The sequence below is a fragment of the Falco cherrug genome, chromosome 6 (genome assembly GCF_023634085.1).
Source record: "Falco cherrug isolate bFalChe1 chromosome 6, bFalChe1.pri, whole genome shotgun sequence".
Classification (NCBI taxonomy): Eukaryota; Metazoa; Chordata; class Aves; order Falconiformes; family Falconidae; genus Falco; species Falco cherrug.
The window spans coordinates 52,049,041-52,076,241 of record NC_073702.1 but is presented as its reverse complement, the minus strand read 5'-3'; the positions used below and the strand labels follow the sequence as shown (position 1 = coordinate 52,076,241).

The following is a 27,201-nucleotide window of genomic DNA, read 5'->3' as shown; positions in this document are numbered from 1 at the left end:
AAATGCTTTTCACATACTGAAAATTTCCAACTCTCTTAAGATCCCAAGCCAGTTTAAACTCAAGTACCTTCCATTTTTTTAGAATGCGGGGCTGGTCAGTCTATTTGGTTGACTTCAGTGCAGATGAAGGCATTACTGGGAAGAAGCAGCATCAGGGAAAGGACAGAATTTAGCAAAACCTGCATGGTTGTTCAAAACAGTAAATTTATATCCAGATTCACCGATGGTTTAATTTTTTTAATAGCTCTTCCAAAAGTGATGAGATCCTTCTCACTTTTAAGTTCCATAAATAGCCAAATAAAAACTGACATTTGGTCATGCATAGATAGGTATGGTGAATATATGCAGAAACTACCTTTTTAAAGGGAAAAACGGTCACATGGTAGAAACAAAAGACAACATTTCACACAATTTCTGCTCTGGGGGGTTTATTATTTATTTGTTTTTAGCTCTGCAGTTTTTGAATTGTCAGCAAACCTTCATGCATCTTTGGACTCCAAGCAACTCAGAGTCTCAGTCATCCGTTTCCATGGCAGTACTCTCCCATTTTCATTAGTGGGGTCCCTAGTCACATTAGTCATGAAGCCGTTTTTAGGCTTCAGCAACATAAAGTGCTTATCTCCTTTAAAAGTGTCTCACTAAAAGCAAACTTTTTGCTTGGACAAACTTTAATACTCCTCCTTTCTCTGCAGGCTGCCTGTCATAAGGAGAGGCACGTGTCTCGGAAGGCTGTCTCCTTCATCCATGACATCCTTACTGAAATGCTGACAGACTGGAATGAGCCTTCTCATTTTCACTTTAATGAAGCGCTTTTCCGCCCCTTTGAGCGTATCATGCAGCTAGAGCTGTGTGATGAGGATGTCCAAGACCAGGCAAGTTGGCCCTGATCACGGTGTCTGTATCTGGCCTCCCATGCCCAAAAGGTGGATGCTTTCCAGAGTGCACTTGGTCCACTCAAGAGTGTCTCCCAAGTTCCCTTCAAATGGTGCCTCTTAATCATCTTCAAGGAGTCGGGAAGGCTCTGCCTACCTAAGCCAGCATTGTGGCAAAGCACAAAGACAGTACAACTGGCTTTAGAACAATTAAATAGAACCTCTCTATTATCTAAAAGATAAAATCCTGAATTAGTCTAGACTGACGTATTGACATATGAGAATGTGTTTAAAGCCATCTTCATTCCTTCTGAAGGTCCATCTATATACCAGTTCTGGGGTTTGGTTTTATTTTTTAACCTCTCCTACACTGTCTGCAGGTGGTCACCTCTATAGGAGAGTTGGTGGAAATGTGTTCTACCCAGATCCAGTCAGGATGGAGACCCCTGTTCAGTGCTCTGGAAACAGTGCACAGCAGCAGCAAGTCAGAGGTTAAAGAGTACCTTGTAGGAGAATACTCTGTGGGTAAGGACTTATGTACTGACTGTCTCATGTGTGCTTTTGTTTCCCTGTCTTATTCCTTGGGGACATAATAACTAACTATAACTCCATTTAAACGCCCTACCTGAACAGTGGCACTTAGCAGCGGCACTGCGATACTTCAGGACTGTACTGAAGTATCTGGTTTATTAGTTGGGGTGGGAGGGAAAGCAGAGGTATTGTTCTGACTTTTTATCCTCTAGATTCTGGCAGATGAGTAGAATGAGAAAGAAATGCCTCAAACCTACTGAAATACTTTTGAGCAAAACAGGAGTGCAGGAGTGCTGAGCTTGGCTGGGCACTTGTTACTGTCCTGCTAGAGAAAGAAAAGCATACTGTGTACAACCACCGCATCTCATGTGGACTGTCTTTCTTAACTATGTGAAACCTATCACTCTTATAGATCAGGGTAACTTAGTGTGATACTCTAGGCAAGTGCTTGTCCAGGCACTTAATCAGAAGGCAGTAAATTTCTAGCACTTTTACAAGGCACGTTTGCTGTAAGAATAATTCTGCATCCCTCCTAGAGGTGTTTGCTTGTATGGAAACTGAGTAGTATGAGAAAGTCACTTAAAGCTGTGCTTTTGCCACACTAGAAGGTATTTTGAAATGTTACAGGTCACATGTAAGGGATATGGTTTCCTCCTAAATTTTGTCTTTCAGATCTGTTATGGTCAATGGCTAAATGCAAGTGTATACAGCTTTTGAAGACTGATAATCTGCTTAGGAAAAGCAAGGCTATTCTGTTACTGTACAGTCTGAATAGTTTTCCCACGTGACTGCTGTCATCTTGGCAGTTATCAAAAACTAAACCAGAAACCTCCTGAGCTGAAAAGCTCAAACCTGCTCTTACCATTTGGGCAGGCATCAGCTGACACTCTTCATAGATGTAAGGCAGAGGAGGGAGTCCGTATTTCTTCCTGTGAAGGGCTACCAGAGTTGCCTCTGGAGCAAGAGGAGGTTTTACTTCTAAGCTAATTTCTGTCTCTGCCCAGAACAGACGAGATTCTACAGATTCAGTTAAATTGCTGAAAAACTGTTGGAAAATTACCTTTATGGCGGATGGGGAAGAGTTCTCATCTTGTTATTTCCACAGGGAAACGCCAGGCTCCGGTGTTTGATGTCTTTGAAGCATTTCTAAACACAGACAGCATCCAGGTCTTTGCCAACGCTGCCACCAGTTATATTATGTGCCTTATGAAGTTTGTCAAAGGACTGGGTAAATATTTTCATTTTCTTATTATGCTATTAAGTCACGGTGTGTCAAACTTGACCCTGCAGAATAGGAGAATTCAGTCATGTAATACATAGTATGGTAATGAAGAGAAAGGCAGTCAAGAAATTGAGTCCAGAATACTTTAACAAAATAAAATCAAGACCAAGGGATTATTTCAGGAACATTTTTAATGGTATCAATTCTTCAAGTTATTGTAGCAGCAGAGATGCATCTCACTATTAAATGTCTGCTTCGTTTGATCTTAATTTTCATCAGGACTTGCTTATATTAATTTAAATAATGAAATAAATAATAATAAAAAACCCAACACCAAAACCCAGAATATTGCAGAAATGGGCTGGCACTGTGCAGTGACAGCATGGATTGTCTGCAACAGAACACGGTACGTTTTGCATTCGGTGGTCAAAGCCATATGGCTCCTTTCTAGCCTTGCCCACCGCAGCAGCAGTAGTTTGGCATATGCAGTGCTGAAAACCTGCTGAACCTTCAGTGAGATCATGAGCTTTGCAACTAACAACACTCTGTTCCCGTGGTTAGGTGTTCTTTGTTGTGTTACTGAGGGCAGCGGAGACTAGGCATGTCAAGTCAAGGTAACCCTGCAGAGTAGTTGTGGTGCTTCACCAGACTTCAGAACAAAAGTAAATGATGTTGGGTCATTCTGCCCCCATGTGTTCCCTGGCTTGCCTTGATCATTAGAATTTGACCCTTTTCACTGAACTGTAGCAATGACTTCTTTTTTTTTTCCCCTTACGTAAATTGCAAAACTTCTAATGAGTGGTAGAATGGGGCTTTTGTGTTTTATATGTGTATTAATGCACAGAGGTATCTAGGTCTGTAAGTGACGGGTTTAATTGAAGCACCTAACTGCAGCAGACCTAGTCTTTAACGTTAGCTCATCTTATTAAGCTGTTTCACCATTGATTTCAATGGGTGCAGAATTCAGCTTGTGGTGACAGACCAGAATTATAGTTATTACTACAAAAGAGAAAAAAAACTTGCATGGCCAGTACCAGTAGAGGGAACTCGTGTTCCTTCTGGAGAACTTAAAAGCCTGTCATATTTCTTTAGGTTTCTTGCTTTCATGAGATAAACTTATCTGCTTTATGGTCACATGTCAAAAAGCAAGATCTTTTTTTTTTGTATTAAAGGCAGTAGGACTTCTGTATAGTCTACTATACATATAGATACTTCAGTACTAGGCAATAACAAATATTTATGTGCATTTATGTGCATTTTAACATAAAACTAAAGGATTCAGACTTCACTGTCTGACTTAGCTGATCTCAATAGTAGACAAGACTTTAAAGTGCATTATGGAGGGAACAGTTAAGGGCATAGAAAAAGCAAATAAATGCAGTCAAAGGAGATAAAGTAGGATTTAATAAAAGGTATTAATATAATCTTGTGGGGTTTATGAGAGGAATAGCTTTTAAGACAATAAAATGTTAATGTATATAGGTATTGAGTAAAGCTTCAGATTTGGCTAAAAAGGAAAAATGGTTTTGAGCCAGATATTCTAGAATGGGCAGAACGTTGCCTGAGAGGGGAGGAGAACAGGCTGTGCAGACAGGGAAGATAGTGGAGTGAGTGGAGTTATCCAGGGAGGAGCTCTGCAACAGGATGCCTTGGAACTGACCTGCTTATTTAATACTCTTAGTGAAGCTGACCTAAAAGTAGGAGACTGCTCATGCCACAGAGTTAGTAATACCTGTCACACTGAGACACTAGAGCCTGAGGACATCTTACAGCTGAAACTATGAGACCTTGACATCTGAATTAGTAGAAGGAAATATTGTGGCACAAAACATAAAATGTTGTATTTAAGAAGTAAATAAACTAGAAGGAAAAACTTGTGGTAGAAGCATTTGCCAGGGCACTGGGGTGCAAATGAATAGAAAAAAATGAGTACATTAATTGAGTGAAGGGTGAATTTGAGCAAGTAATTCATACACTTGTGGAAAAAAGTGGGAGTCAATATGACAGATGACTATAAGGTATGATTATAAGAACTCCCAAAGGCTCTACTAAAGAGTTACTAAATAGGCATGTATCTATTAAAGCATTTATTCATATAAAAGTCCATGTATAAACTGTGACCAATATTACTCTGTTGTTTGTATGAGGGTCATCTGGTTGTCATCTAATAAGATCAAACAAAAGATGTTTTCTGGGTTCTGTTCAGACATTAGGGCACAACTGAATGAAAAAGGAAAACTAATGCTATGTTTGTTTGTCTTCTGTCCTTCCCAATGCTGCCTTTCCTGTCCGCAGGGGAAGTAGATTGTAAGGAGATGGGTGACTGTGTGCCAGGATTAGGATCTGCATCTACAGACTTGTGCCTTCCCGCGCTTGATTACCTCAGGAGATGTTCTCAGGTATAGTGGACAATCTTACACAGGTACTAAGCTGGCCTAGGAAACTGTTCCAAACTCTGGGCTATGCATCAATGGTTAGCTGGTTTGCATGAATACCACAGGATTTGTGGTAAGCCTGATGGTAATAACCTGCACTGCCAGAAGGAAAGTGTGATCTGAAGGAATCTTACACCTTCTAGGGCAGGTAATGGTGGAAAACTTGAGGAGGTAAAAACACTCAGACCCAAGGAGCATGTGGAAAGTGTGAATGTTCAAAACCTAGTAGTGACATATTCAAAGCTACATTCATTCTTATTTAAATAGTTACCATAAACAGTGTTGGGAATGGAGAACAAAAACCCCCGAGAATTCTCAGATCTGAAGAACAGCAACAGGTTACACCCTCTAAAACGCAGCAGCAGCTTATCTGTACCATGAAAACTTATCTGAAGCTCAGGGCAAATCTCTAACAATTAGAATGCTGGAATGCTGGCATGTTTCCTGTAATCTCCTTGCACACATTACGGATTATTATCCAGGGTTATTAGGATAGTTTTTGTCTGATTTTATAATGTTTGTATTTCTGTAGTACCTGGAGGTCTTTTTTTTGGACCCAGGCCATGTTTTTTCTGGGTACAATACAAACGTATAACAAAAGATATCACTGTAGCTGAAAGGACTTAATATCTAAATTCAGAGTAATGGGTGGATTCAGTACACAGGCTGAGAGGAGAAGGAAAGAATAAGGCAGCTCAGAATAATAAACAGCAGACATATCAAACTGTACTTGTGATCTTGTTCACCTAAAAAAATATAGTTGGATATCTGTGTGTATATCTAATGTATGTTCTATGTATGTGCTATGTGTATCACATCACTCTTCCTCATTCTTACAAACCCCAGTCCACAGTGAGGAAGAAATATTTTCTCCTCTTTTAAAGAAGCAGCCATTTTTATCTGGTTACACCTTTTAACTAGCCAGTAGAAGAAGAAGGATGTTAAAAATAAATCCTGTCTGTATATTGCAAATACATGGTTTAGAAAGGTCTGGTAAAATACTGGTAGCGTCCCAGCTATAGCACAATTCTGCAAAACTTGCATTTGTTATGTAATGGACAACCCAGGCAATGAAGCTCTGAAGTAAACCTGTACAGGTCCTTTTGTCAGTGTTTACTTACTCCTTCAGAGCTCCAAAATTTTCTGTGTACAGCCAGTGGAGCTTTTTAGGTCATAGGTGCAATCAGTAAGTAGTAACATTTGTCTTCAGAAATGAGGAGGGACCACACTCACTTCCCAAGACTGTGTTATTTAAATTGCTTTTCTCCCTCTCTTTCTCCCCCTGACACCCCTTACTTGTAAATGAACAGAAGACTTATGCCTCTAGTTGTTCTTCACTTACACTGTTGCGGAATGAACAGAACAGTTGCTGAGATTATGCTGCTTTTGTAGCTTTTATTTTATTTTACTTACCTATGTTGTATGTGATAGCTTTTACAAACTTTCCCATATATATTTATCTTTTCTTCTCTTTCTTCCCTCCCTGCCCTCCTCCCCACCCCCCCTCCCCCTGCCTTCTCAAGTTGTTAGCCAAAATCTATAAAATGCCCTTGAAACCCATCTTCCTCAGTGGCCGGCTGGTTAACTTGCCCCGAAGAGTGCAGGAGCAGTCAGCCAGCAGTGAGGATGGCATTGAGTGCATCCTTTCTGATTTTGATGACGACACTGGTAAGTGCATTAAAAACAGTAAATGTGGAATCAATCAATTGCTTCTTCCACTTGTGACTGTAAATTAAATTGTCACTGCTGAAAGCAAAAAGGAAGGTAAAAACTTCATAGTTTATCATATCCCTGCTGTCTACCCACACTCGCATGCACACAGAACTTGAAAGTTCAGGTCATGTCACTTTCTTTACGTTAAAAGATACAGTTCGATAGAAGAAAAATACTGCCCCTCTCTTGAGACAAAATTATATTATTTTAATAGATAATATGTTCATTATCCTGATATGCATAATACAACGAGTTTGTATCTCTGAAAGCTAACACAAAAATACTTTCTGGACTACAGCTGAAGTAAAGTAGTGAAAACCTTTTAAGGTTTATATTGGCAGGTTTTCCTTTAACAGAAAAAATACCACTGTTGAGTAGGAGTTTAGAAAGATAAAGAATAATTGTTTAAATACGGTTCCAAACTTATGTTCTGTGGTCTGTTGAACTAAATGGTGTATTTCTATAGTCCATAGAAAGCACTATGACCTCCAGAAAAACCAGCAGCATTTGTCTCTTGATTATTTGTGTGGCTATGTGGGTTGTGGATTAATCAGGTGCTTGATGAACTAGATCTGTGCAGAGCCAAGCGGTACAGGAATGCAGCCTTACTGCTTCTGGACTAGTGATGGCCCTTCAAAGCAGTATAGATGCTTTTGAATATCTGAACTACTGAGCTGTTCTGACCTGGCCGCCTCTGTGAAGAGCCAGCTCCAACCAGGCAGAAAGCAGGCTGACTCCAGTGCCTTTCATTCACATGCCTCAACAGAATGACTTGTGGTACCTGATTTTATATAGGCTGTTCCATCACATGGGTTGTCCTGTTCCACTGCTACCCTGGATAAAGGAGAGAAAAGCTGCTTTCTGAAAAAAGCAAACCGCAAGTCCTAGTGTTGGGCTTTTTTAAAAAAAACAACCAACTCTTACTTTCTTCTTTCTGTTTTCGGTTTTCTTCTGTCTGGAAATTTTAGGATGGTCACCTGGGATGTGGGAGACCCAAGTCACTGAAGTCTCTGCTTTGAGTCAGGCTTGGGACTTGACCAAGGGTCTCCCCATCTGAGGTGAGCACCGCTGCCTGCTGTTCTGAAGTGGCTCTGCCTATTAATGTCTTGCTTGCTCTAAATAAAAATGCCACCCTGCAGCAAAGAAACCTTCTGATTTGGCTCTTGTCAGAGCTAAGCACTGAAACTTTCACCTTATCTTTATTTAGCTGGTAATGGTGTTAGAACATTGCTAGGCAAACTGACTTTATCAAGACAGAAGACAGTGCTTCACCTGGCATTCTAGCGCTGAAAGTCAGTACCAAGATGGGGCAAAATGTTTTAGCCCGCTTTGCCATATGGTGGTGCAGTGTATTTTCATAGTTTGTTTGATTCCATGCCATACTCTTAAAGAGGGTATTTCTAAAAGATACTCAGTTCTTCCAGATTTGAAGATACCCAGATTTCATGCTGAGTGATTGGTGCTGTTCCCTTATCTAGAAATATCATTAAAGTCTGTATGACTTCAAACAATGCCACCATACATACTGGCCTGTGGAAATGGTGTGAATAAATAAATGATGACCCAGTTACTAAGTAATGATTTCGCTGTTTTTTCCTTGATTCTCAGGAAGACTCTTGCAGTCAGTGAATTTAGCGCGTCTTAAACAAAGTTCCCTTACAGCCTTTTTTATTGCTTTTGGAACATAATTAGCCAACAAGCATCATGCAGACACAGACTACAGCAGCATGGCTACCAGTGGCAGAGAAAACGGACCAAAATAAAATCCATTTTAGCCTGATAAACCCACAGCCTTTTAAGGAGACTTAGCTCAAGAATAACACTATATATTGCAGGAGCATTATGAGTGTAATACACAAGATGCTTCTAGTCTTTCAGAATATCATGGGGAACTAGCAAGTACTTAAGTGATCTGTGCAAAATTAAAGGGCAGCAGTTCCTAACCATCTTCTATTAAGATGGTATTTAATTCTATTAAAAACTATTTATATCCCATAATATTTTAGGAGATACATGTTTGGTAATGTAGATATGAACTCACAGTACTACCTGTATCCGAACTGCTGTTCTGTAGTTGTCCAGTTCTGCCCTATCCACATTTAATATTCTTCTATCTGTGACCTCTTAACATCTAAAGATGACTTGTGAGGCAGCCTGAGGTATTATTGCTGTTCAGTTCTGGGTACCAAATAGAGCCAGTTAAATCCTAGCTAATCACCTTAGGTTCCTTACCTAAAAGCATAATCTAAATGAGTACAATCCATTCTGGGCAGCATGTGCAACGGTAGTGAGATATGTAAAATGTCCCATGGAAAAAAAAACAACAAACAAAACTGAAGATAAAAAGACTGAACTAGTGGAAGTAGTGAACTAAGAAAGAAGACCAGAACAAGGTGTATGTGGAGGAGGAAGGATGGGAAAAAATACAAACTTAATACAAAGAGAAGGAAAAGGAGGCAATTTAAAAAATTGCTGTTGCCCACAACCATTACGCAGCAACAGTGAACACGCAAGAAACCATGATCTTTAAGTTAGTTAATTTCTTAGCCTCTGTCACTTTCTGAGGACAAGTTCCACCTGTGGTCAGTGCAGTATCTCACTCATGATTTTTAATCATTGTTTCCCTACTTGTAGGCCTTATCAATGTCTGGATTATTCTGCTGGAAGAATTAACAACTGCCATATCCAACTGTCCCCGTCAGCACCAGCCTCCTACTTTGGATCTGCTCTTTGAATTGCTGAGGGATGTTGCCAAGACACCTGGTAATGAAAGGGCTTGATAAAACATGAGCTAGCAGAGCCCTAACCCGAACCTCTTAGAATCCAAAACCACTTCTGTAAAGTGTGTTACTGACACTAGAGCTACACAGAGACATTCTCAAATAGAAAGGGATTTTCTTAGAGTATGATTTGTTGTTCCAGTTAGTGAATTGTTCTATGTTGACAAAAGGCGTCTTGTAAAAGTATTGTTGAACATACTCTTAGATTTACTGCACAAATAAAGAGGTGCGGTACTCTATTGATGTCCTAGCCACAGAAAACGTTTGCCTGGTGTCCAGGAAATGGAAAAAGAAAATCATGTAATCCTGTAGACCTGCTGGGAAAGACAGCAGGTAAACAGTTGGCTAAATGTTCGTGTAATATTACCTCACAACTAAATCCCAAACTGCTTACCTCTCTCATCCCACAAAAAATGTTTCAGAACCTGCTTTCTTTAGCATCATCCCTGGCCTCAAGCTTGGAACAGCTTAGCGAATTTGCTGTGCATGTAGGCTTTGTAAGCAAAAATATACAACCATAATTGTGTTTATTTTAAGGACCAGGATTTGGCATTTATGCAGTTGTACATCTTCTTCTTCCCACGATGTCTCTTTGGCTCCATCGCAGCCATGGTGACCATTCTTACTGGGATGTGGCATCTGCTAATTTCAAGCATGCCATTGGCCTTTCCTGTGAACTTGTAGTGGAGCACATTCAAAATTTCATACACTCAGGTATGTCATTGTACTGTATGTACATACATGTCTACTGACAGTCGTCAGGGGCATGTTACTGAACAGTTACTTGGGGAGATGGTTTCATTGCTTTTGGTTGCTCAAATATAATAGGAGGGCTGAAAATTTCTGTCCATTTGAGGGTTTTTTTTCTTTCTTTATAGGGTTTAGAATTATGGAAAAAGAAAATAAATTGTAAGGTACCTATGGAAGCTACTGAGTCCAGCCTCCTGCTCAGAGCAGGGCTGTCTTCAAAATTAAGTCATCACAGTCTACATTATACTTTCTAAAAGAAGATACTGAGACTTTGATCATAAAGAACTAGACTAGCAGAAACAGGATCTAACAGGATTTCTACAGTACCACTTTAGTCCAGACATTTTATATTGTTAACATCAAAAAGATTGTTCTTATTCCAGTTTGATATGACACGTTTCAAAATTGAACTCCAGTGATAACTGCATAAAAGGAATTTGGTTTTCAAAAGTCTGAATAACAGTAAGTTTAATAAGACTGTTTAATTATAATGAAAAGGCAATTATGTTAAAACCAGTCTGTCTTTTCCTTATAGATATTGGTTATGAAAATATGATCAATACTATGCTGAAAGATCTTTTCAAGTTGCTGGTAGCCTGTGTAGCAGAACCAACAGAAATTATTTCCAGAGTTGGCTGCTCTTGTATCAGGTAACACAGTTTGTTCACTCTGTTAGGATATTAAAAAAAAAAAAAAAGTCTATATCTTTGAAGAACTTGTGGACTGCTTACGTCGGTCAATATCTCAAAAGAAGTCTACAATATATCTATCTCTTGTTATTGAAATAATGAATTTTAGACTTTACCAACCTTTTCCTGCTGTTTTCAGTCTGCTTCAGAACCAGTAATTTTAGGCATTACTATGTGTATGATTCCCATAAAAAGCACTCATACATTACTTATATGCAGTCAGTCAATAGTTAATCCTTAGGAAAATAATCAAGGGTCCTTCTGTTGGAATTCACAGGTCTTTAGAGGTAATTAGTACCTTTCCCAGTCTTCAGGTTATTACAATCATAATCAAAATAAGCACTGCATTACATAGTTACACAATATATGGTTCTTGTCATGGCAAGATGACTACTTGAAAGAGGAAAGGCAAAGGAGACAAAAAACCCGTCAATGCTACAGCGTAATTACAAAAATAGGTCAGGGTAACAGCTGAGGAGATTGGATATCATTAGCTAGCTACGGAGTAGGCCTTTTGTTCCATTTTCAACCTTCTCCTGTTACAAGTAAGAATTGTCTAGTTCCTTCTGAACATGGTAACGCTCTCCTGTGTCCTTGCAGGTACGTGTTAGTGACAGCAGGGCCTGTATTTACTGAAGAGATGTGGAGGCTTGCATGTTGTGCCTTGCAGGATGCCTTCTCTGCCACTCTGGAGCCAGTAAAGGTAAACTGCCTTTTTGCTGACAGTCAAAATGTAATCACACTAGTTATAGACTCACTTTTGACAGGTTGGTTTTCATTTTTCAGAAAACTTTTGGGGTAAAGGGCCCAGAAGAGAAGCATAAAGGTTATGTGGCAGCTTTTGTTATTTTGTCAATTCACCATGAAAGGTGTTGAACAACAATGGAGGTTGAAATCAGTTTTTCTAAACATGTATGAACAACACTAGTTGCTTACCATCCAGGCTTTAAATTGCCTTGCCAGTATGAAATCAGAAGAGTTAAGTAGGTGAAAACTTACCTTTTGATCAATTTCTTCCTCTGGATTGGCTAAAACTAGACAGAAGACAAAGCTGCTTACTTGATGCTGTAGCTCTATGCTCCATATAGATTATTTCTCAACTCACTGTCTTTCTTGTAACAAAAAATCCTGTTAAGTCATTCACAGGCCAGAGTACATAAAAATTTGTAATGCCTTTGCATTACAATACACAATTACTGCTAAACAGCAAGTGCCCAGCTGATGGTAACGGGACAGATCCCTCTGAATCTTGTATCACACACAAACAGGCTGTGCAGCACTAGTCACTGGCTTCATGTAACGCACAGTGAAAGTCTGATGTTGTGTCTCTCTATAGAACCTGTTGGGCTATTTCCACAGTGGTTCTGAAAGCTTTAGTGGAGATGCCTGTGAAGTAAAGGTGGCAGCCCCCTCCCTCTCACCAAGCGCTGAAGCTGAATACTGGAGAATCAGAGCCATGGCACAACAGGTACGGACTGACATTTCTGGGGAAGCCAGAGAACTTTTTAAACTTGGGGCTTTTCTTTACAAAAGTATATCTTTACCACCACCTTCCTCACAAATTATATGGGCAAAGACTTCCTCGTCACCAGACTAACATTTATGTGTCTAACAGTAGTATTGAGACAAAGTAATAAAAAATAGGAAACCCCCCACACACACCTTAAAACTGTCCCCCCCGTAAGCAGGACTTGGGAATGCATAAGGTGGGGGGAAGATGCATAGGTACCTGAGGAGGACTGACGATGAGCCTATTGTGTAATGTAGCTTTGAAAACGGCAACCCTAGTTGCCATTACATCAGTGGAAATGTTTCTGATGGAGAAAGGGAACTAGTAGTGTCACTATGAATCCTCATCTAGAATATCATACATATTTCTGATGACTCTGTTAAAGAACAATACATTCAAAGGACAAAAAATGCACTGCAACAGAGACTGTGATATGAAACTGGAAAACAAGATTTATTCAACCTATCAAAACAGAGTTTGAAGAGGAATGCAAATTTTTTTTCTAGAAATACTTGGGTATAGATTGCAGAGAAGAAAAACAGTTCTTGAGAACTAGAGGATAATGCTGACATTTAACAAATAATTTAAAACTCACCACTAAATCCTAATCAGCAGGGCAAGCTTGGAGACAACCTTCTCAGGGTCTTTTTGACTACAATGGACATTGTTCACTTTATGGAAGTGGTTGTATGAAATGGGTTCCTTGAAATACAGCAGACTGAATTTAATGACCTGCAGGGTACCATGAAACTGTAAATACTGTATGACAGTTTCAGCATCGGAAAGCAGCTGGATTAAAAGAGCCAATAGATGTTTGGTGTCAATTTCTGACTTGATTAATCATACCCTGATGCCGTGTGAAAATTGAAAATCTGAGACACGCAGACCAGGATTTGTGATCACTAATAACGTGGCAGTGGCAGAGGCAGACTTTGAATAGAAAAAAATGTTTTAAATTAAGTTTTAAAGATTAAGAACTCAAGCATTAATGCCCCATTCCCTGCTTTCTTTTCTTGTAGACACCGTCAGTAGCATGCCCTACGTCCTCCTCAGTGGGGATTTGACACAACTACTAAGCTACAAAACAAAGCTACAGCAACTGAGAGTTGTTTCCCCATTTCCCACCCAAAGAATTGCAAGTTAGGTGTCTGTTGTATCTTCATGGCTGGAAATAATCTTTCCAACAGCCAACCCTTCTAGGTACAACAGGCAACTATGCAACTCCTTGTCCCCAGGTCTTTGTCTCCACTATACCTGATATTTTCTGATAGTAGTATACAGACAGCAGAAAGCTTGTTTTGGCACTTGGTATTATGCCTTACACAAGTTCAAAGAAAAAGATGTCTGTCCTTTGCCCCTGCGCTCTTCTGGGTGTGTAGAGGTAGCCCATGGCTCTGAGGCTGTTTTAGCAAAGCACCATGCTCCTGAGGGAATACCTTGCATTCTCTCTATCACTGTAAAGGCAGTCATCATAAGAGATCTTTTGCAATACAGGAGGTCCCATTTCCAGACCCCCCCAAGGACCCAGTGCAAGTGTGAAACTGATTGTTTTATGTAACTTGTTGTTTTCTAGGTCTTCATGCTGGAGACACAGTGCTCCCCAAAGACCCCTAGCAACAAGGAAGGGTTTGAACATGCCCAGTCATGCGTGCTCATCATTGACCTGCCACCAGATAAGAAACCAAATGGACATACCCAGAGAAGGTAAAGTACCTTCTCAGGAAAACCCTGTCATTAAAAGCAAGATAAAAATATTGTCAGGCTGGCAGAGATGAGAACCAAGCCTGGCAAACTGTGCCAGGTCTCATAAAAAAACGATATACACCAATCAAATAAAAATCAGGTTTTGTGACACAGGAGACTATAGGCTAGTACTGTCTGCTCTCCAGATGATCCCATGATCATACACTGGTGAGCAGGCATGTGCAACAGCTGTTACAGTTAAAGACAAGCCTGTGTCAGGGTCTGTAATATGGCCCTTAGCAACCTAAATAAGGAAAACTCTTCTAATAGTAAAAATTGGTAGGTTACAAAAACCTGAAGGATACAAAAGGTCACACAAAGCCTTCAAGTAGAGGAAACTCAGATTAAATTAAGAAAAGAATCTCATAGGAAATAGTAGGAAAACCTTTCCAATATTGAGATTCTTTTCTTTAAAAAGTAGAGTTAAAAATAGCAGTTTGAAGAAAGCTTTGGAAGTACTGTTATGTTTGTAATGATACCTAACAAATGAAATGTCTGCTTTGCTAATGGTCTTTTAAATCAGTATTACTGGATTAAGAAGGTAGAAAAAGCTAATAGATAAACTGGAGCAGTTTAAAGTGAAGAGACCACACCTAAAGCTGCAAAACTGCCAACATACTGATCTAGGGAATAATGTTTCTGCTTGGCACTTTATTTTCGTGGAAGTCCTTCTATATGTTACCAACTTAGAAACTCATGCCTTTGCATGACAATCTGATCCTGTCAAAAAATATTTCTTTTTGCTTGCATTTGGTTGTTTAAACAACTGCCATAACATCAATAGGGCCAAGAATTAGAATTCTGCATTCAGGGTTTGTGTTTGTATTGCAAGATATTTAATAGATGGCATGAAATTGTCTTTTACTAGATACCAAACCTGCTTCTGTATCACTTCAGGCATTCCTATACAAAACTAAACTATTGCTTGCAACAAGGAGCCAGAATGTGATGGTCCTTCTTTGGATGGACAGGAAGACCATGCCAGATGTCTCTATTCTTACACAGCTGTACAGAAGTTTCCCCCAAGAGCAGGTGCTCTGTTGCCTCGCCTTCAGAGAATAGGGCCCTGTGCAGAGATGAAGAAAAGTTGAGATCACAGTCTAAACCCTTCCTTTGTGGTGGGAAAATACCTGCTTTATTCAAAGGTTTGCAGATCATTCTTCTTGTTATAATGAATGCAAAGCAAAAGACCGGAGTACTCACTCCCCTCTTGTGGCTCCTAAGGCCGTGCAATCTAACAGGCTGCGTTCATAAAGGTAGCATGGATTTTGCTTGTCTTTAAACAAATAATTAAAGCTTGCAATTAATACAAACTCTGAATGCTTTCACACTGCGCTTTGTCTAAACAACTGCAAAAAGCGTATATGCTGATAGGCAAATGTTACCCCAGCAATGCTCATTTTTCACCAAAACAGGGCTCAAAAGTTGACTGTGCCACTGTTTTTCATATTATTTGCTACAGCAATGCAGTAATATGCCAATTTTGCATGTTAGTAACTGTGGCCTTTCAAAAATTTTACTTTAACCTTAGTGGGGTTTCTCTTCTCCCTTTTTGCTTTTGTTTCCTTAATGCTGCATCGTTTCGCAGGAAGCTGGGGTAAGGGAGCTTTTCTTCTTCCTAAAAAGTAGTAATATATTTCAGTTTGAGCAGAATAAGAAAAAACTATCCTTAACCAGCTTTGGCACCGTGTGTTTCCACCTGTAGTTCTGTACTAGTTTCTTTTGGAATGGAGCAGTACTTTAAGCTCTCCTTGTAAATTGCCTTTTTGGCTATTACAAGGAAAGCAGATCTCCCTCAGTCTGATCCTGCTTTTGGAACAGGATTAGTCTCTTGAAATCAATGCAAGCACTCATTTAAACTTTATACACGCTCTTAAGAGCTTTCCTGAGTCAGAGCCTCTAATTATTTTTACAGCAGTAAACTGCTTCCCAATAAAGAGCTCCAATGTATTATTCATCAAGATTTTAGCACTGTCAGATAATAAGGCTACTAAATTTTACTGGTGTATCAGCACTGACAGCTGTGTCATGGTAAGCGAACTGACATAGATAAATTAAATTAATCCAAGAAGCAGTTTTGTCTGACCTTTTTTTTTTTTTTTTTCAATGTTGCATTCAAAAAACTGTGTTTTGATGTGATTTCTCAAAAAAAAAGTTTTTGTTTGGTATTTTGAAAACACTTTCAAAAATTGTTTGATGAAAGTAGGATATTATTTGCAACAAAAATATTAAAGGTCTGCAACTAAACATCTCATGTCACATGAAGATTGACTTAGACCTAAGACTTCAGTATTGTAAGCAAACTGAAAAATCTCTTCCTCACTTGATAGCAATGCTAATTAGAATGTGACCCATCATAGCTCCCTAAATCAAAGTATTTAATACACAAGTATTAGTACGTATAACAGAGCGTCAACTCCATTTAAAACATAACCAGTGTAATCTTACGCAAAAATATTTTTTTAAATGCCTTAAGATAGGTTTCATAGTCTGTAATTTTAAATCCTTGAGGTACCGAACAACAATCCTGTCCCCCCTTTCTTCCTAGCCTCCCTTGTCTGTAAGCTTCTCAGTGTTACTGGTGAATGACCTGAAAACTTTGGTGGGACGAATTTGCCATTCCTGTCCCTGTGCAAATCAAGTATCAGTAAGATCTAGAACAACTTGCAGCATTTCTCTAACAGGAGCACAGCTAAGAATCGCCCAGTAGTGTACATGAGAAACAGGGTCAGGAATAGGTATTTTCATGCTAGGCTCTCAGTGTTCAAGTTGAAGTCTTAAGAGCAAACAATGATGTGCCTTCAGCAAGACTTAAGCTTCTTTGCATGCTCCATTGCACTGCTGACGTTTCTATAGATGTTTTTTTATTGATTGGCTGGTTGGCTCTTTGTGTTTATTTTTAAGAAGTATTCCTGGCATTAGTGAAAACGGAAGCCAAGTAGTAAACTAGCTTTGGCCTCAATTTGTCATGGTAAAGTTAAGGTTGGCTGAAATGCTGTTAGAGGAATAACTTGTGTGTTAACTAATTCCTTAATTATAGCAGGTTGAAATATTGAGAGTACTGGCAGCTGTCGTGAAATTGAAAAACAGAATATTTAATCCTTCAGTGTTAGACACCTCAGGAGAAAAGAACAAAAAATATAAGAGCTTTGTTTTAATACCACCTCCGCACAAGTCCCATTAGGGTGCTTGCTGTGGACAGTTATTTTTCTTAACCAATGTAAGTGTCTTCATTTCTAGGCAAGTATTTGAAAGAGTTGCTGAAAGACCATTCTAGACAACTTTATCTTCCTCCACTGTTTTATAATAAGGCTGTGAAAATTCGGCCTTTCATTTGCATCTTTCATGTTAGATTCTAAAATGCAAAGTTTTCCTGTACTTCTAGTAAAAGCACAATGCACCATTTTGATTTTATCTTATTTTTTTCCTTACCATGCTTGGTTTACCAAGTATTCCTTTCAGGACGATAGTGGTGAGCTTGCTGTCCCACCAAGTACTGTTACAGAATTTATATGACATCTTACTGGAAGAATTTGTGAAAGGCCCTTCTAACTTGGAGGAGAAAATGACAATACAAGTACCAGAAAACAAGTTGGCTGGTTTTCTCAGGTACATCTCCATGCAAAACCTGGCTGTCATTTTTGACTTACTGCTGGACTCCTATAGAACAGCCAGAGAGTTTGACACCAGACCTGGGTTGAAATGTTTGCTGAAAAAAGTGTCTGGCATTAGTGGAGCTGCCAACTTGTATCGCCAATCCGCAATGAGCTTCAACATCTACTTCCATGCTTTGGTTTGTGCAATCCTGACAAACCAGGAGAACGTCACAGCAGAGCAAGTGAAAAAGATCCTCTTTGAAGATGATGAGAGAAGCACAGACTCATCACAGCAGTGTTCTTCAGAAGATGAAGACATTTTTGAAGAAACTGCTCAGGTCAGTCCTCCCCGAGGGAAGGAGAAGAGACAGTGGAGGGCTCGAATACCATCTCTGAGTGTACAGCCTGTCAGCAACGCGGACTGGGGGTGGCTAATCAAGCGGCTTCATAAGCTCTGTATGGAGCTGTGCAACAACTATATCCAGATGCATCTGGACCTGGAGAATAATGTAGAGGAGCCTCCAGTGTTCAAAGGTGACCCCTTCTTCATTTTACCATCCTTTCACTCAGAAACCTCCACCCCATCGACCGGAGGGCAATCTGGGAAGGAAACGCCATCGGAAGATGACCGGAGTCAAATCAGGGACCAACTGGGAGACAGCCTGACACCCCGAGGAGGGAGTGGAGAAATGGTGCTGCTACCCCCACCCCTAAGTCCTAAACCAGAGAAAAAAGAGCAAACCAGGAAAAAAGAATGGTGGGAGAGTGCTGGCAACAAGATCTACACCATAGCCACTGACAAAACTATCTCCAAGCTCATGACAGAATACAAGAAAAGAAAGCAGCAACAGGCCATGACATCCTTCACCAAAGAGGTCAAAGCAGAAAAGAAAGGGGAGCTCCTGGGTTCAAGAGGGCCAGACTCGCCCGTACTCCAGCGGCCACAACATCTTATAGATCAAGGTCAAATGAGGCATTCATTCAGTGCTGGTCCAGAGATCCTGAGACAAGAGAAAAGACCACGCTCAGGATCCACAGTCAGTTCCCTGAATATATCTGTTAGGGATGCTGAGGCCCAGATACAGGTAGGACATACTTTCAGAGTGCTAATAATAATAGTAATAATTAAAAAGATAAATATTTTTTTACTGCTTTTATTACAGGGATTATAATATCTTCATTAAATGTCTTTGTTTCATAAAGAAGTCATCATGATGAGGACTGACTATTTCTGCAGCTGGCACTGATAAAAGCCTGACTCTGCCCTATCACAAGAAAATCAGTCTTCAGGGAAGTGTTATCAGGCATCTGAGTACAGCTTTCAAGAGTGCTTCTGTGACCGGGGCCAAAGCTGCGCTTAGTCTTAACAGCTAACAGCCTACAGTGAGCTCATTGCTTACGGCTAAGGGCTCGAGCTCACTTAAGGCCTTTGAAAACGCCATGCTGCTTGTCACAATGCTTCCGTGCTTAGGAAGGTTTTTTTAATTCCACAGCAGAAATAGCGGGCTCTGTTGCTAAACAGAAACCTGCTACTTGCATGTCGAAGTGAATGAATCAGTGAAAGCATCAAACTTGAAAGTCCTTGTTCACTGTGGGATGAAATAAAAGGTGATGAAGGGTGAGCATGATACCGGCAATACAAAGTCCAACAATGATTTACAGTGCTAAATGTGAATTAGAAAGACACAGTGAATGTTAAATGAATACGCTGGCGTTACTCAGTCCTCTCTGTGAGGCTGCAACCACCAGATAGGTATCTTCTTTTCTGCCTCAGCCTATGGGCTCATCTATTTAGAAAAGTCTTCTAAAGAGGTTTTTTGTATCCAATTTGTTTGTAGGCATGGACCAACATGGTGCTGACAGTTCTCAGCCAGATTCAGGCCCTGCCAGACCAAACTTTCACAGCCCTGCAGCCAGCAGTGTTCCCCTGTATCAGCCAGCTGACCTGCCATGTGACAGATATCCGTGTCCGCCAGGCAGTGCGGGAATGGCTGGGAAGAGTGGGCCGAGTTTACGATATCATCATTTAGACCTAGCTGTGCTCTGCTGCAAAGGGCAGAAGACATCCAAGGTATACAGCAAAGAAGTATTTGGGGTTCATTAATTGCCTGTTTGTTGGTGATAAATTAAGAAACAATGAGCTTGTTGATGTATATCCTCTATCCACTTGAGACTGTGTGTCCCTCACTCACACTACCAAAGGAGGCAAAGCATGAGTGTGTCCAGGGAGTCTGGGGTGGCCCCAGAACCCAGAAACTGCCAGTAAATCGGGGGTACCTAAAGGGGTGAACATTTCAGTAGCCTTCATTTTAATTCACATTTGCAGCAGTGGGAGCCACAATGAACTGCAGCAGAACTTCCACACTCGCAATTAGCTGTGAACACAGTTGTCATCTGGACGTCAAACCAGGCCAGTAAGCCTATGTAACTTTAAAAAAAAAAAAGTCAGGAAAAAGATGGGCTATAGGACAAGTTACAAGGTGACACTTGTTTAGGGTAGCTTTTTTCCCTTCTGAAATGAGCATGAGAGAGGAGAGCCGCATAAAGATTACTGTAGTAACCATATGCCTCACTCACTAGAGAAAGTGGGAATGTATTTTGCTCTGGCAAGAGCCTTTGAAGTTTGGTCACATTTGAGGTAGCTAATAAGTGACTATTAAAGTGTCCCAGATGTAGAACTGGTGAGCCAAGCACAGACTATTCATCCTTTCATTGCTCTTGTGGAGCATTGCTTGAAGAGAAATGGCACTGTTGAGCTGCCCTCTCTAAAACGCTACCCTGACTGCCTCCTCACCTATGCCTACAGCTGATCATTTTTCTGTGTGTCTTAATTCCCTCAAAGGGCAACAGGGAAGTTTGTTTTGCTCTTTCCTGTGAAGCTGGGAAGAAGACACACCACAGAGCAAATACCAGCATGTGCCAATATCCAGCATTAACTAAACAGAGTAGAGATAAACTGGAACACTTTAAGCAACACTGCAGCTAAGTTAGCTTATGCTTCTACTGGAAATTTATGTTTGCTTATATAGAGCTGCTACAGCCAGGAACTCCCTTGTCACCTTAAACTTAGCCTATCGCTCCCCATTGAGCTGAATCAAGATGGAAAATAGTCTGAAAGGAAGGTATCTTTCCTCTTTCTCTCCCATTTCTTGTCTGCTGCTGGTAAATAGAAGGGGACAGATCCCCGTGGAGGTACATCCCCCTCTGTGCAGCACTCCTATAGGCACTACTCCAATTTGCTGATATTAAGGGGGCAGAGAAGGGGAAGGATTGACTATTGTATTGTCAAACACATGTGATGCTTTTCACACTAGACACAGCAAAGGGTTACCTTGCTGCACAAGTCATGTCACAGCCCCTGGGACATTCCATCTCAGTACTCCCATACTACATAATTTGTTGATTAGAAGTTGAAATACTTTGTTGAAAATAGGATTATTTTAATCTTGGGTGACCCCTTAATGATGTTCTCCCAAGGCTTTTTACATATGCACACCAACTAAATATACAGCTTCAGTCCCAGCTCCAAAGCATCCTTAAAATGTCCTCTCTTCATATCAGGCCTGGATTTTGTACAAATAACTGCTTTTAGCATCTTAAACCCAGAAAAACAGAGGGAGCCAAGAGGCTCTACTGAACAGCCGTCACCCGAGCCGATGTGTTTACAGACAGTCTGCCACTATGCTCCTGCCTTTTTCCTCTATTGCCCACTTCCCATTTGTCACCTGCTAGATTTGTGCAGGGAATATTTGTCCCTTAACTTTCTATAGTGTCAGTGACACCATTTCCCTTTCTTTCAAAGCTTCCCTCTGCTAAACTGTTTCAAGGGCATACAAATTCTGTAAAAACAACTCTTTTTTTCTTACCACCTACATTGACTTTATAAACGAGTAATTTAACAATTTTATCAACTAACAATTTTCAGTTTTCCCCCAGCAGTTTTCATATTTCCTTGAGGACAGGTGAGATTATCCTTTGCTATTTCTGAGGGTAGTGACACGGTTTAATTGCTGTTGCCATGTCTTTCTTACACCTCTTTAGATAGAGTAAAAGGGTGGTTATATTTTTTGTTGAAGTTTTTATCGGGCATCTGTACAGAACTGCTTTTAAAGAGTACATTAATTAGGCAACAACAGAAATCAGAATAATAAACTGTATGCAAAACACCCAACCCTGCTGTTTTTCATTATACATGCACTGAATGGATGCAGATCCTTGCTGCACTAAGCTAAAACTAAAGCAAATCTCTAAATTGCACTGGAGGACTAAAATTGATAGCAGTACCAATGGAACCACTTGGGACTCAAGAAGAGGACCTAGTATCTAGGGAACACCATGGTTATATGTTGTGGTTGCAATAAAAAACCCTTCTGTAAAACAGAAAGAAAAGCTCTAGGAGTGACAATACTACCGCTAATACCCCTCAAGCCCATGAACACAGCATTGCGTAGTGTTATTTGATTAGCCACCATCATGACCCAAAATGTAATTTCATTTAAACTTTTTACAGTACAAATGCCATACTAGAAATGAGAGAAGTAAACTTGCTGTATTGCTGTTGCCCTGTTTTAACGTTTGCCCTCCAAATTAAGTGCCCATTGTCAATCTCGGTGCCTCTGCTCATTAACACGCCTCCATAAGAGGGCACAAGTTAAGTTTGAATAATACCAGAAATGTAATTGAAAAGGATAGGGGGTGAGGGTTAAGGAACCTTTGAAGCAGCAGGCTTTATATAAGCAAAGTTTAGCATTGGCTGCTATTCCTTTTCTTTATATGTGAAACGGTAAGCAGCTGAGGAGAGCAACCCATGGCCACTTCATGAACCGTTAATCTAAGATGCAGAAGCTTTCTGATGCCCCTCCAAAACATAAAGAAATAAATTAAAAAAAAGGAGTTGTTCGTCAGATTCTCAACTATTTTGTTGCTAGTTTAGCCACAGACAGCAGCAAACCCCAAAGAAATACAACACGAAACATACAAAGTCACCATTTCGTAGACCTGTGCAGCCTGCTTCATGCATACTTTGGGCTTAAGGCTGCCAGCGTGCTGCCTCCAGGCCTCACAAAGCAAGGTTCTAGCCTAAAGGAAGTGTCTGCCAGAACAGTCCCAGGAAAAGGTACTGGCACCAGCCTGTCCTAAGCTTCAGGAGAGGACTCCCCAACACTGAACACCCCAGTCATGTCCAGCTGTACCATCCTACAGCAGCTTTTCTGCTTTCCACTTGTGAGTGAGGAAGCACCTCAGCAGTAGCACAAAGTAGCTGTTGTATCCACACGTGTAAGGCTTTCTCACATAATCCATTCAAATCCTCACTTACAGCCCAATAACGTAATGCATGAGCTAACAGCAGCACGTTACCAGCTTTACTGTTGCATCAGAACATTTGAGCCTTGAAAAAACAGAGTCTGTGTATTATAGCTTGAGCTTGCTCTTTCTCTTGGTTCTAGCTAATGCCCACATTATTCTTTTTTCTTGCACTTACTTTTTTGTTACCTATATTTCTGTAGGAGTTGGGTTTGATTTTTATTGAACTGGCCAGTTATTTATAAAAATGACTGGTAAGTAGTTTTTATTTAAGTGAACTACTTTAAAAGAAAAGAAATAAATACAAAAAGTGGGGTGATTTGACATTCTTCTCAGGTACCAGAGCTGCACCTCTGCTGCCTTTGCCTAGCTCATACCACCCTCCTCAGGGCCACCATAGCAATCATAGGCAATGACATCACATTCTAAAATCTTGTAGGCAGCCACTAACGGAGAAAGTTGCTGTCAGCCAGCATCAGCTACCTATATCACATGGAATAGCTCATCACCATGCAAATATTTAAAGCTGGAAAAAGCAGTGTACTCCCCCAGGAGAGCGCCATTTTTCTCGTATAGCTGGAGCAGGGCTTGACCCCCAGCTGATATGGTCTCAGGCCATTGCATGTTTGCACTTCATTCTGTAGTGTGAGTATATGCAGATATATGGGCTGATGGATGTGTTTATGTATAGGTACCTGTAGCTCCAGTCACTGTCATACTCTGAGCTTCTGTATATTTACAGAGCGCTGTCCACATTAGTAGTATGTTTGTCATGCTCTCTGAATATTTGTGTCACATCAGTGCTCAACACACTTGCTCTGCTAACTTCCCCACAGCAGTCTTTTCTGACCGTTCAGCAGCCATAGAATTACCACCGCTAACTCATTTAACATGCTTTCATGTCCTTAAGATGTTAATATACAGATAATACTCTCCTAGGGATAAACACTCATGTGAGAATAACTGACTTAATTTAGCATTTAGAAAGAATCATTAGGGAAAGATTTAGATAGAGCTGGGCAAAACATTCCTTCTAAAACTCCAAGCAGAGGCAGTACAGCTTGTGCCTCATCACCAATAAAAAATTCATGTCCTCTGGACTACCGCTGGCTCATGCCAAGGCCAAGCAGAGTTTACACCCATACTTGTAAGGTACTTTACCTTTCAATTTGAACTTCAAGTTTTGTTTAAAACCTACACCGTACTGTAAAATTCACTGACAAATCCTCACCTGCCAAAGATACAAACACCATCTCAGTGTTGTTATCTCCGCTGCAGAGCTCAGCGCAGCACCCGTATGAAATGGAGTGGCAAACAAGTTAGCAAGTAGAGAGGTCCAGCTCTGCGTGCTGCCTGCACTTTGTACCTCTCTTCACAGCTTAGGCCCACCCTCTGAGTGCCTAAGCTGTTGAAATCAATGCAAGTATTGTACTTGGAATCTTTAACACTCAGGACTCGGTCCTTGAATCCTTCAGTCTCTATATACAGGTTCACAAGTTCTCAGGAAAGGGAAAGTCCTGGACAGTTCCTGATGCCACCCTCTGCTGCTGTCTTGTATAGACCTCCTGCTTGAAAAATCCACAAGAACCAGCACAGATTCCCATGCATCCCAGTACCCCAAAACTCGTTGCACAGATCTAGTTTTAACATGTAGGAGTCTGACCATAGCAAGCCAAAGTAATCTATTTCTACCTAGCTCATTCGTATAGAAGCTTATTCAGAAATTGAGTATGTGGCTTGGCTATTTTCACCTTGAGCAATCCATTCTAGAAATGCCATTTCTCAGTGATAAATTGCTTTTAATTCACAAAAAACCCCCAAACAAACAGTGAAGTGCTTTCTTTCCTTGCCCTTGCTTTGGTGGGGCTGTGCTAAGATTATGCTTAAGCAAGTTATTTAGTCATTACTCCAGTTACAGTAATTTCTGGGAAGATCTAGGTACACTGCTAATTGTGGCATATGACACAAAATACAGTTAGGTTTTTTCAATTTTGGATCATTCCACAATCGTTTGAAGAAACAATACAATACCATCAATTAAAGAAAAAAAGTTTATCTTCTTTTTTAGTATAAAAGGACCAAGTTAGCATAGCACAGAAGCACAAATGTTGGATTTTATGCAATGTAGATAACAGCATCTGGCAGCTAGAGATCCCGCTTCACAGAACCTCCCTATTTTGAGTAGAGCTTCTATAGGGACACGACCTAAGGGTCTCTTGGCAGCCCTCACCAGCAATGTGCCTGGGACTCCAGGAAGTTGTGTGGCTGCACGGAAGAAGTCATAGCTCCTCTTTCTGTTGTTTCCACTGATCCCCCTCGGAACATAAACTTTATGTGACACTTAACTGTATGATACCATACTAAACAAACAGCTTTGGCCAAACATGGAGTGCTGGCTATTTAAGAAGAAAAAATTAAAAAAGCACGTCACAAGTATGCATCAGTCTTTTCAGTTAGTGCTCAGAGGTCTCCAAGCTAAAAACTAAAAGCAGAGGGAAGAAGAAATGCCCTAATTCTGTGGATATCAGTGGAGCTACACTGTATGATCACAGATTAATGCAATACCGAGCTTGCCTGTGGGACCAGATCCCTCAAATTGTTTTTGGCGAATTCACAAGTTCAGATCTGCGTAGTCTCCACTACCACATTGAATCAGGGAACTGAGTTTATGGAAGGCGGTTTTTGCTAAGAAACATGGCAACAAGTTCTATTTCAATCCTTTTACCCCAACATCCCACTTTTGAAAAGGTAGTTATGTACTTCCATAAAGTTCATCTAAACTCTGTGGAGCACCAGGGCCCTATTTCCTATTGCATTCAGTTCATCTGGGCTGCAGTGAAGTGCTATGCTTCCACAAGAAGCAAGCTGAAATGAGAGAGCTGAGCTAGCGGAGAGGCACAGGCACACAGGTTCAAGCAAGGGACAAATATCACCTCCACAAGCAGGCTATGGCTCTTGAGCCCGGGCTCTGCAGAGGAAAGCAGGATTCAATACCCAAGGGAGAACAGCCAGGAAGGGCAGAGCGTGATGCTGACGGAGCCATGTACAGTGTGCTGTTCGCTGGAGCAGATGGGAGCAAGAGATTGAAAAACATACAATGACAGCAGTGAGCACCTTCTTTCAGTTCCCCCCTCTTTCTCTTCTTCCCCACCGCCCCTCTTTTTATCATGATTTGTGAGACTGAAAACATATTTCCATGGGCCCTTCAACCAGAACTTAAAACTGAAAGCAAGCCAAAGGGAGTGGACACTCCATTTTGCCAAAGATCTAAGACTTTCCTGTTCAACAATTTTAAAAAATCAAATTTTATTTCCGTTATGATGGCCGCCATAGGAAGCATTTTACCACAAAACATTATTCCCAGGACTTCATCTCTCTAGCTGTATATTCAGGAGGAGCCACTAACACTTTTTAAAAGAGACTGTAAATTGCCTTGTCAAGCAAGTGCTTACATTGGGTTTAGCTTCTACTGAGTTCATACCTAGCTGCAATTCCCCGGTCTCATACACGTTTCCTCCCCCTACTATTCTGCTCTTCTTTAGAAAAACACCTCCCTGTGTCCGCCGCGTCCTGTTGTGCTGCTAGCTTTGTTTGGTCCTTGGGTGTCCAGTGGTCAGGCAGTCACTGTCAGCTGGCTTGCAAATTGTATTTTGTGTATATTTTATTCTGACTGAATTCTGAAATGGAAATATTTTAAAACAAAATTATAAACTATTTATGTTGCTTGTGTTGTAGAATAAAGAAGCAGATGCAAAATAAACGATGCTTTGGTTTTGTCTAAAGAAAGTTATTTTACAGTTACGGATGAAGCAAAGGATCAGAACTGAGAATGGGCCTGAAATACTTGGATCAGCTAGGTCCTAGTCTAATATTGAAGGAAAAAAAGAAAAAAACCCACCACAAAACCCACACCCAACACATTAGTCAGGCTGCATGTGCCATTTTCTGACTCCTGATAGAAATCCATGGTAGTAAATCTGGTTTCTTTTTTTGTTTTTACAAGAGAACTGTACTTCTATCTACATTTTATTTACTGGGAGATCTGTATCCATAAAG

At 40.5% G+C, this 27,201-nt stretch overlaps 1 protein-coding gene across 4 annotated transcripts in view; it reads left to right on the top strand.

Moving 5' to 3' along the window:
• The window catches only part of ARFGEF3 (ARFGEF family member 3), a 96,657-nt gene extending 69,752 nt beyond the window's left edge, over positions 1-26,905 (top strand). For all 4 annotated transcript variants that reach the window (XM_055714107.1, XM_055714106.1, XM_055714104.1 and 1 more), the window contains 13 exons: positions 693-872; positions 1,253-1,397; positions 2,509-2,631; positions 4,921-5,024; positions 6,584-6,728; positions 9,408-9,536; positions 10,091-10,267; positions 10,839-10,953; positions 11,593-11,695; positions 12,329-12,460; positions 14,076-14,206; positions 17,696-18,926; positions 19,680-26,905. In XM_055714107.1, coding sequence (XP_055570082.1) covers positions 693-872; positions 1,253-1,397; positions 2,509-2,631; positions 4,921-5,024; positions 6,584-6,728; positions 9,408-9,536; positions 10,091-10,267; positions 10,839-10,953; positions 11,593-11,695; positions 12,329-12,460; positions 14,076-14,206; positions 17,696-18,926; positions 19,680-19,871 — 2,907 coding nt within the window. In that variant the 3' untranslated portion in view covers positions 19,872-26,905. The remainder of the gene's footprint in view (positions 1-692; positions 873-1,252; positions 1,398-2,508; positions 2,632-4,920; positions 5,025-6,583; positions 6,729-9,407; positions 9,537-10,090; positions 10,268-10,838; positions 10,954-11,592; positions 11,696-12,328; positions 12,461-14,075; positions 14,207-17,695; positions 18,927-19,679) is intronic.
• The last annotated feature ends 296 nt before the right edge of the window (positions 26,906-27,201 follow it).